Source organism: Akebia trifoliata, chromosome 11, assembly GCF_017979445.1.
Source record: "Akebia trifoliata isolate Shusen 1 chromosome 11, ASM1797944v1, whole genome shotgun sequence".
Lineage (NCBI taxonomy): Eukaryota > Viridiplantae > Streptophyta > Magnoliopsida > Ranunculales > Lardizabalaceae > Akebia > Akebia trifoliata.
Window position 1 is genome coordinate 44,044,272 of NC_141385.1, and position 10,554 is coordinate 44,054,825.

Genomic DNA, 10,554 nt, shown 5'->3' on the forward strand with positions numbered 1-10,554 from the left:
TTTAAGCAGTTTTGGTATTGGATTTTAGGGTTCCAAAGTCCAAAACTGACTTGAATGCATTTTACATTAAAGGGATAAATGGACTGCCATAGGGGCATAATACACAAACTTTGGTTTAACTTCATAAGTCAATCTCATCTACTCATTCATAGTGATGTTTAGCTTCAGATACCATGCCATGGCGTCTCATATTCTAGCCTGTTAAAGAAAGAAGCCCAGCACTTGGTGCTAACCATATCAAACACTAAGAAAATAGTTTTAACTAAATAGGCAAGAATACAGAGATGAAAACAAATTTCTATTACATTTATCTAATTGAAGGAGTAAACTATGTCAGTACCCATACATAAGAAGGTTACACTACGATGCCGTCGATTCTTCAGGTACTGACTAGAAAAATTGCGTTGGGTATTAGTTCACCTATTTCTTCTTGTACTCCCTGGGTCCGAATATGGTTGATCCGATTCTCACATTCGTACTACCCATTTCAATCTGCAGAGATCCACAAATTATGAAAAATTAAAGATTTTTTAGTATAGCATGAAAAACGCAATTGCTGACAATAATGAGCGTAGAAACATTAGAACTTTATGGAAAAATAATATATTTTAATTTTTTTTATAAGTATGATTTTATTGGATAAGAAAAAAAAAAAGGGAGGTCGAGGTGGCCCCCAAGAAATACAAAGCTCAAAAGAAAGAGAAAAAACAAAATATACGAAAGCAAAAGTGTTACAAAGCTAACAGCCCACTCTCAAAATTACAAGGAACACAACTTAGTCCATTTGGACACAAAGTCTTAAAAGAACACTCCTTCAAAATTTTTACTTATCTTGCACCAATAGAATATAATACCCAAAATCTCCAGAATCACTTCTTGAGACGACTTCTCCTTTCCCTGAAAAGCTCTTTTGTTCCGTTCTTTCCAACGATCCCAACAGACTACAAATGGGGGAATGGCCCAAAGGTACCTTTTCCTACTAAAGGGTACTTCGAAACTCAGTGTGGCCAAGGACTACATCCCTTGCCAATCATGAAGAGGTCCATAGCTCTATTGGTTTATTTCAATATACTAACTTCCTAGGATTTAGTTTCACGAAGAATACTAAATCAGTTAACGTACTATTCCTAGCATACCACATACTAAACATTCAACAGCATTAGGTGCATGGTTTTAAATCTCTTCTGAGACCGAGATGACTTGTCCGAGTTGTCTAGGTATGTCCACCAATGAGACGAGTTGACAAGTCGTCTCAAAGACATGGTTTGTTCTAATTCTAAGGCATTTTTTTCAATCTCATCCTAGACGACCCAAATAAATCGGATATCTCATCTAAGATGACTCGGTCTCGTTCATGGATGAGACGAGACGTCAAAACGAGTTTTAAAACCATAATTAGGTGGGCATGCAAGCGGGACAGAATTGAATAGCTGAGTATGTTATGAGCATAGGTACTGAGATAATACTGGGGAAATCAGGATTATACTTATGGCTTTTATTTATTTTAATGACTTCTTTTGATATCAGACTACTAATTCATGGAATAATTGAAATTATTGCCACCAAGTGTTAATATATTTCAAACTCAGAACAATATATTCCTCACCGCTTGCTCAAAGTCGCCAGACATGCCCATGGATAGCTCACACTGCTCCTCTGTCATTCCAAGCGCTTTGCAGACCTCAGTTCTACAGTTTGATAACAGCTGCCTCACCGATAAATGCAAAGGAGGACTCAGAAAAACAAAATAAAATACAGACAAAACCAAGGCTGGTAATGAAGTGCAGGTCCCAGAATGATCACCCTGAAGTTCTCTGGAGTTGATGTGTAGTCCAGCATTCCTATTGTCATTAGGCCAGAAAACTCAAGGTTTGGGCAACGCAGCTTAACATGTTCTGCAAGTTCTACGCAACCTGAGGGCTCGACCCCAGATTTTGCTGCAACAGAAATCATGGATCAATTAATTGACCATATTGTGCACCCACTCAAGTTAAATGACATGTTCAAGGTAAATGAAAGACAAACAATGTTCAAATACATGGCATAGAATAGTCAGTTTGGATACTAAATCAATTTCACTCGTAATTGAATTAACTTAAGCTTATTACTCTTGATCTTATTGACTTTATTCTATACATCAAATTTAGCTCTTTATGATTAATGAATGGGCACAGGTGGCTTTGGTCTCCTTGTCAGACGGAAAGATGTCTTGGATGCCATATTGTTCGTGTGATCACGATTGATTGAATACATACTGTCTACTTTGGTACTACGTCTAGGAAAATGATAATGGTGTTTCAATTCATATATTAGGTATTCTTCGGCTAGCATGAGAACCCATTGTCATACTTACTAGGGTCAAATGAAAATGATAAAGGGTAAATAATAGAAAACTGACAGTTGAATTGAGTATAGAATAAAACTAATTGCTACTATACGACTATTATCTGATTTAAGTATAGTACCGACTTCATTCTTAAGCCCAACTGACCATCGTCATGGTATTTTATGAAATGGGAAATATTTTCTATGTTTTCACTCACATTCTTCCATACTGGTGTTCACTTGGACCAAAACCTTCAAAGGCTTTCTTCCAATGCTTCCAACAAAACGATCAAGATGATTCGCAATCTGTCAAGCAAGGATAACAGTAGTGTCAAGTGAGTGATGAGCTCATGATGAATAAAAGGGGGAAAAATTGGGGCTATTTTTTAGACCAGCTGATCTTTTCATAATATGAAGATTTAACTTTCAAGTTGGATCTCAAACCAACAAGCCACAATTCATGATGGAAAGCCCAAATATATAACTTTGATAAGTAGAGGATTGCATTAATATGCAAGGAAAGAAACATGCATTACAAAGAAAATTGGAGGCCGAGGAGACCGACCTAATAAGAACAAAAACACCAAAACCCACCCCAGGGCTTACCCATCCCCAATCAACAAATTATTCCATTCCTATCTAAAGACATGGTCCCCAAAAAAACCCTCACAAAAAACTTGGACCAAAGGAAGATAGCAGCCTTAATGTCAAGGATAATTGCATGAATGTAGAAATCCTTCACAAAGAAAGACCTACTTGTTTGATTGTTTCAGTCCTTCCAAAGACCCCGCATGAGAGGTGATTAATATTTTCACCACATACCGTTCACATAGAGCAGTCAATGATAATTCTTTTTTAGGATATCAGATGATCTACAACAATGATTTTATCCCAATAGGTGAGACTTTGGACGGAACATTAGATACCCACACAAAAGAGGGAACCAAAAAGGACTCCAAAGCCGCATAGAATGGACAAATAAAATGCATGCATTTTAATCCTTAAACCAAAATCTTGTCCTTGATCAGGGGGAACATAAGGTGATTGTGGATTTGGACAATCATAGCAAAACAAACTGAATCAATTTCCCAACAGTTAAGGTTTCTCCCAAAGTCAAGATCCCACAATATCTTCTCATCAAAGCATATACAAAGTCCATAACCATTCCTACTGGATGGATCATAAAGACTAGGTATGCGTCTTTGAGAGTAGCATCTCATCATTGTCCATCACAGATATGAACCAAGTTACCCTTTTCTCATCTCAAAATGCAACCTTTTAACAAATTCCTGACACCTTTTTGAATCCCTCACCAGACACTACAATCATAGGTGGATTACACTTCTCCACTATCCAACTCAAAGTTTTAATAAAGTACTCATCCCATATGAGTTTTCTGCAAGGGTCTACTTCCTCACTTCCAATTCTCCGTAACCATTTACCAAGAAGTACCTGATTCATAATCTTACAATTTCTCATGCCATGAGACATTCTTTTTAATAGGCATACACATTTTCTTCCATTCCACAAGATTATATTTATGAGTTATCTTCGTAAAAATATCTTACCATTTTCCTCACAATAACTATAGGAAAGGTATTAAATTTTGGTTTCGATTTCGGTCAGTCTGGAAATGAAATATTTCATAAAAACAATTCAATCGAAAGCAATACAATTTTCACGAAAAGGATGGAAACATTGAGGATTCTTTCATTAAAATTGTAGGAAATGATAAAGTATACATGAAACACACTAGTTAGTCATCAAACTAAAATAAACAATCATATGGATTATTGAGTTTTTAAGCATACTCCTATACACTGGTGAGGGTACCTAAGAGCTTAACATGCAAATAAGAATAATAATGTCACTTTAACTATATACACAGTACACACGCTTAAATATAAACTATTCAGTACTACATTTTTATTTTTAAAAAAATGAATAAATTACTAATATAACCCACTAATTACATGGACAATTTTATGTGTATGCTGATATGGAAGTGTTAATATGTTTAAAATACATAAAACTAAGATGATTATAGATACCAAACTAATCATAACTCTTTTTCTTTTTTTTTTTGATTAGGATCATAACTCATTTTTGGTAATGAATGATTCTATATGTGCTGTACAAGTCCTTTCTACGAGCAATATATAATTATTATAATTATTTTAAATAGAATAATTTTATAAAATGAATATTCCGATCTAATGTTATTGTTTATCAAAACATTTCAACCGAAATCTTTGCATTTTTATAAATGACTAGAACAGAACCCTAGAAGGATGAGAGAGCAAAATATAAAGGAGAAGAAAGAAAGAAGAAAAAATAGAGGAAAGAAAGAGTTAAAAGTCTATCATGACCCTCCTCATTTTACTTTTAAAAATAACAGCCACAACCTTATAGCTCCCCGAATTAAATAAAGGCCATTCCACTAATAACTCAATAACAAGGGATTTTTTTTTTTCTTCTTTCAGTTCAAAATTTATTATTCACTGAAATATTTTGTGAAACGAGAATTGATTCCATCAAAACATATTCAAAAAGAAAGGTCAGCAAAATTTCATGTCGAGTCTTGTAGAAATGGAAATATTTTAGTAAATTTCGTGGCAATATGTCAAACTTTAGTACTCTGATTCCTAGCAACCCAAGGAAAGATCATTGACCACCTTGACTTTGGCCAAATTTCACCCATCTGTTCTAGTTTCAACCCTTTATTTTGTGGTTTTGAAATTCAAACTACAGTGATGCTGGTTATAGGGCTTTGGTAGAGCTCTGCTTTTAGAACAATAGGGTCCCCATGCCCTTCGTTTTGGCCATTTCCATATGGTGCCAATATGGAGTGTCTCAAGTGCATTTCTAAGAACTTAAAGGAAAGAATTTTTACATTGTGAACAGACTATAAACCCTGTAAAAGAAGAAAAATCTGACTTATTAGAGATCTCCACGAACAAAAGTTTTACAACTAAGGCAGATATAAGAGTAATTGTTTACCTTCTCATCATCAACACTCTCAACCATAGAAAGATTTGGGACAGCAGCTGCATCATAGGAATCAAAACATTTAGCTATTTATTCAGTAAGCCATCAAACATTTATATTCATAATCATCATCTCTCAAGCATGGACATTATATGGAATAGAAGAAGCTAAATTCCCAACAAATGGTTAACAAGAAAACTGAGTGATAGTGAATAATAACCAAACATATATGAATTTTACAACATACACATGCCTTGAAAAAGATATAGCCAACCCAATACATGGGATAAAGCCATGATGATATGACTCTTATCATAGAAACAAGACCAGGTATATCACAGAAACAGATAAAGCAAAGTATCTCAAAGTAGACAAACTGAATCATTGAGCCCCAATATACGTTGATGTAGGACAAACCCCATCTTTTGTTCAAGAGTTAGGCATTCTTCATATTTTTATGAACAAGATTCTAAGTACATCGTTAAATAGGGCTAATTGACTACTAAACCCCATGGACTAATGCATTTTAAGATGCCAAGAAAGTACTCAAGTTTGAAGAGACGATAAGAATAAGAATAACTACAATAACAATAAGCCTCGTTTGATCACAATCAAATTCATAAAACACAGAGAGGCTGCCTAAACCTTCTTACGGTTCGTTTTTTGTTTTTTTTTTTATCCCTAACAACTCCAACAAATTACGGTGTTTACAGATAAAATAAAATAAAATAATCTGACGAAATCCAAACTTCCATGAAAACAACCATTGAATTATAGCCTTATGACTCCCTTATTTGGATTCTTCCACTCAAAATCTAGGTTCAGTACTCACTGCCACCACTTACCAAATTAGAACTTGCACTCATAAATAATGAAATTCGTTTATTTAAAAAAATGATGGAATTCCTTTAACAATGGAGGCCTATTACATGATATGGTTTCTTATTTGGTCCCTACGATTGCACACCCCGACCACTTAAGGTTCCCAACCTCTCTAAAACAATTAGATAAAACATTCGCATGTACAATAATCAAAACATGTTTCTCACACTTTCTACAATTTCATATCCTACAACTGCATCCAAAGGATAAATCGAATCAACCATACTGAATTGTAAACCGTTCTTATCAATTAAGCGGTCACATTAGACCAATTCTTCCATTATTTCCAAATTGAAACAATAGTAACCAAATTCTGAACCACATTAATCAAACCAAAATTCAAACTATATAACCATGGTATATTAACACAAACAAAACACATAAAAATTAACCTTAAAAAAATTGAAAATTCCAATATACCAAGAAGTGATTTCACTTTGTTGCTCTGCAAATGCCCAATATAATGCCACTCAATATCTTCCGGAAGCTGCACCAAACACGAATAATTATCAAATTTTGCTTAGATACAAAAAATCAAACTTAAACCCATCAATCTCAAGATCAAATTTCCCAAAAGAATACTTCAATTAAGTCCGTAATCACAAGAAGATAAAAGGGTAGGCAAAAAAAAGTCAAATTTTCCTTGGATGCTTAAAAAACATAAACTCATCAATTTCAAGATCAAATTTTGCTTAATAGGGTACTAAAAAAGAAGACCTGGGGTGCCTTTTCGATGATCTCTTGAACGTAATTCTCGCCGAAACAGCGATGCCCAGCATCGTAGACTTGGCGGATGAGGGTGACTGGTTTGGTCTTGCTGACAGCCACTACTCTGACATGATCAGATCTCCGCCCTGATCTCTCGGCCGCTTGATGGACTCTGTGAATTACAGAACGTAGAGCTGTTATTGCTGCACCTTCCATGGCAGGGGCGGCCATGTGAGACTGTTCTTCGTTCTCTTCTTCTCTCTGTTTCTCTCTCTCTTCTTCTCTTTGTTGATTTTCCATTTCACAGCGTTTCCACTGGTTTATAATGTTGGGTTGTATCTTTTGTGTGACTCAGAATTTTTTGGCTCATGTTGGATTTTATATGGGAGGGCAAACTCTAAATATTGTGGCCCTCATAGGCCCACATGATTGGTCTAATTGCATTATAGTGATAGGAGCATATTTGCGCCAACTTTTTGAGGTATGCTCACCACCTTTAAAAAATGACATTTAGGTCTCATGATTTTTTGTAAGTGCACCAATCAAATTTAGAAAGAAGAATTAAAAGAACATAATCTTCTCTTTTGTTACTTGTGTGTACAACACGAAGTGAGCAATACACATTTTATTTTTTTCTGATCGTTTCCCCCTCTCTGAAGTTTTTAAGATTAACATTTTAAAAGATTACATCAATGGAGGTAGATATTTTTACGTTTGATTTTATTTATGTCAATAGGCCAATGTTGACATGACTTCATCCATGTCGATAGGATAATATCAACATAACAAAACCAAATACATTTTTTAATTATTTTTATATCTAATTTTTATAACTAATTATATTGCTTCTTGTGTTGTGAAATCATTGTAGAAACCTCCATAAATTTAAATAAGAAAGAAAATAAGAATTTAAATAAGAAAGAAAATAAGAAAAAGATAAAAAAAAAAAAAAAGAATGAAGAGACAAAGAATAGAGAATTAGAGGAATGAGAGAAATAGAGAGAAGAAAAATAAGAAGGATAAAAACAAGAAGAGATGAATAAGGTTTGAAGGAGAATAAGATTTCATTTCTGATTAATGCACTTACGATGTGGGTATAATTACTAAAGGGAGAGGTTCTTGGGACAACCATTGTGACAACATCTATGACAACGATTTTTATCTTATATGAGTTAGAAGTTTTAGAATGGGCTGATTTTTTGTGAGGATGATCTCCTCACCATAGAGATCATCATCACAAAAAATCATCTCATTCCAAAACTTCTAATCCCATTAAAAGTGATTTACAAAAAATTTGATGGTTCACGATTTTTCAACTTGTAAATTGCAGTTAGAAGTTTCGGAATGGGCAGATTTTTTGTGATGATGATCTTCTCACCATAGAGAACATCCTCACCAAAAATCAACTCATTCCAAAACCTCTAATCCTATCAAAAATGATTTACAAAAAATCGTTGTCATAGATGTTATCTCAATTGTTGTCCCATGAACCGTCCTTATTACTAAAATATTTAAAAATGATGATGTGTGTTTACTAAGTGGATGGGCATACCTTAATAAGTAAGGGCAAATATGTTTTCTTTTTAATTTTTAATAATTAGCAATTAAATCACAAATTTAATTTATTTAAAAAAAATCCCCAACTTTAAAAAAATCATGATTTAATTGACAATTGTTTGGAAAAAAATCACTGTTTTTTTATTATTATTTAGTTTTAGTATTTTTTTTAAATGTTATTTATCATCTAATATGTAAAATACATATTTTTTATATTTCAATTTTTTTTTCCTTTAGTTTATCTGATGTTTTTCCAACTTTATCTACTTTTGCCAAAACTTTCTCTTGCCGAATTATTCCAGAATCCCAAATCTGTCACCATCATTGCAGCACATTGGAGTAGATTTTTAAAAAGATTGGAGGGATGGGTTGGGATGGAGGGTCATTTTGATGAGATGAAGTACAACCAATGAATATGATCATGGGAGACCTTACCAAAACCCATTTTTTTCATTTTCCAAATTTAAAATATTATTCTAAAATGATTTTTTTTGGGTGAAAATCACAAAATTACCATAATGTAATTTATACCCTTTTGTAGAAATGCGATGAATATTTTAAAAATTGCAAAAATAACTTTATTTTGGAATTATCATTTTTCAATCTTTGATTATAATCAGAATGTTTCTTTTAACTTTTTACTGATAATAAGTTTTTTAATTTACAGTTATACCCCTTCCCAAATAAGACCATAAATCAATCGTCTTCTTCAACACTATGCTAGTACTATTCGAAACTTTGTTTTGAGGTTATCGATGAACGTCGTTGTTTGAGGATGTTGATTAAAATTTGTAAGTTTTTATTATTTTTTTGTTCAATTACCAGAGGATTTGGATTTGTTTATTTTTCAATTTGTTCATATGTTTTGTAGCATGCTATAAGTTGTAAAACTCTCAAATTTCATAAATTGATGTTAAAATACTATATATAAAAAATAATCATTGATATCAATGGGAATTTGTATCCCAAGTGATGGGGAGAGAGTTAGGTGGTGTTTGGTATAGAAATAGCTTTGTCATGGACTTGAACTGAGGGTTCTGGTATCATCACCCATAAACTTTATCAACTAAGAAATCAATGAGCATTGGGTGTAGTGGCCAAGGCATCCCTCAAAAAAGGGAGAGGTCTTGAGGTTCAAGCACCCCCCCCCCCCTCACGTTGGCCACCCACAAGGATTTTTAGCCGTACTTACCTGGTACATGTGGCTTGTAGGGTATTTCATATACTCGGGAGATTTGGGTGAGATACGATGCTCTAAGAGGCCAATTACCTCAGTCCTATTAGTTGGGCCTATAGGTTCAGAACCCCTATCATTAAAAGGAAAAACTTTACCAATTGAACTAATTTGTCCTTCAAATTACATTATCTCTTAAGGAGATGAATTCGTATATATTTCCTAAATGATAGTCATTTTCCTCAAAAGTGAGAAGGGTTTAAAGTGGAGAAATTTTTTCAAAAATCCCTTTAACTTTCATAGAAGATAATTTGTAAAAATCAATATAAATCTCATCTACAAAAAATATTGGTTTTGGGAGAGATTATTACTACTTATGTACTGAAGTGCTTATAAGAACTAGATGGATAAGATTTTTTACAAGCTCTATTGGTTGTGACTATAGAATGATTGATCTTGATCACTCACCATAGCCCATTGTAAAGTGATTTTAATTAATAATTGGATTTATCATTATGAGAAAAAGGGAGGTAATTTGATTATTTTTTATGCAAGATCTAATATGAATATGAAGGCATTTAGGGTGTATTTGAAAACATAAGGTTAAGTCTGAGTGTTGGACTTTCAAGAGCTCAACTCCAAGAAATTCAATATTCGAAAGTTGCAGATGAAAGCTAATTCGTTGATTTAAACTGGAGTTGCAAAGAAAATCTACTCCATTGAGAGATTATAGAAAATTCGCTAGAATCTATACTTTCATTATGTGAAAATTGAAAATTTTGATAAGAAAATTCGACGGACAAAAACCCACAAATTTTAGAAACCCGTGATCGTTGAAATCTTGATGTTCCCCAATTTGACAACTTAGAGCCATTGAAAAAAAATTGACAATGAAAATTTTGATTCCTTGGTCCGTCGAA

General features: G+C 33.5%; 1 protein-coding gene across 1 annotated transcript; it reads right to left on the reverse strand.

Moving 5' to 3' along the window:
• Positions 1 to 245: 245 nt before the first annotated feature.
• On the reverse strand, positions 246 to 7,263 carry LOC147391925 (uncharacterized). The gene is made up of 7 exons (XM_086460192.1): positions 6,913 to 7,263; positions 6,616 to 6,682; positions 5,326 to 5,372; positions 2,544 to 2,631; positions 1,804 to 1,937; positions 1,607 to 1,705; positions 246 to 492 (listed from the first exon to the last, which is right to left on the reverse strand). The coding sequence occupies exons 1-7, from the start codon at positions 7,201 to 7,203 to the stop codon at positions 421 to 423; spliced, it is 798 nt and encodes a 265-aa protein (XP_086316318.1). The 5' UTR covers positions 7,204 to 7,263; the 3' UTR covers positions 246 to 420.
• Positions 7,264 to 10,554: the final 3,291 nt, after the last annotated feature.

Excerpts from the sequence above, each read along its gene's own strand:
- LOC147391925 (XM_086460192.1), bottom strand. The coding sequence starts at position 7,203 with ATGGAAAATCAACAAAGAGAAGAAGAGAGAGAGAAACAGAGAGAAGAA. Across the intron at positions 2,632-5,325 it reads AGAGTGTTGATGATGAGAAG|ATTGCGAATCATCTTGATCG; the intron begins GTAAACAATTAC and ends CTTGCTTGACAG. Across the intron at positions 1,706-1,803 it reads CAACTCCAGAGAACTTCAGG|CTGTTATCAAACTGTAGAAC; the intron begins GTGATCATTCTG and ends TCGGTGAGGCAG.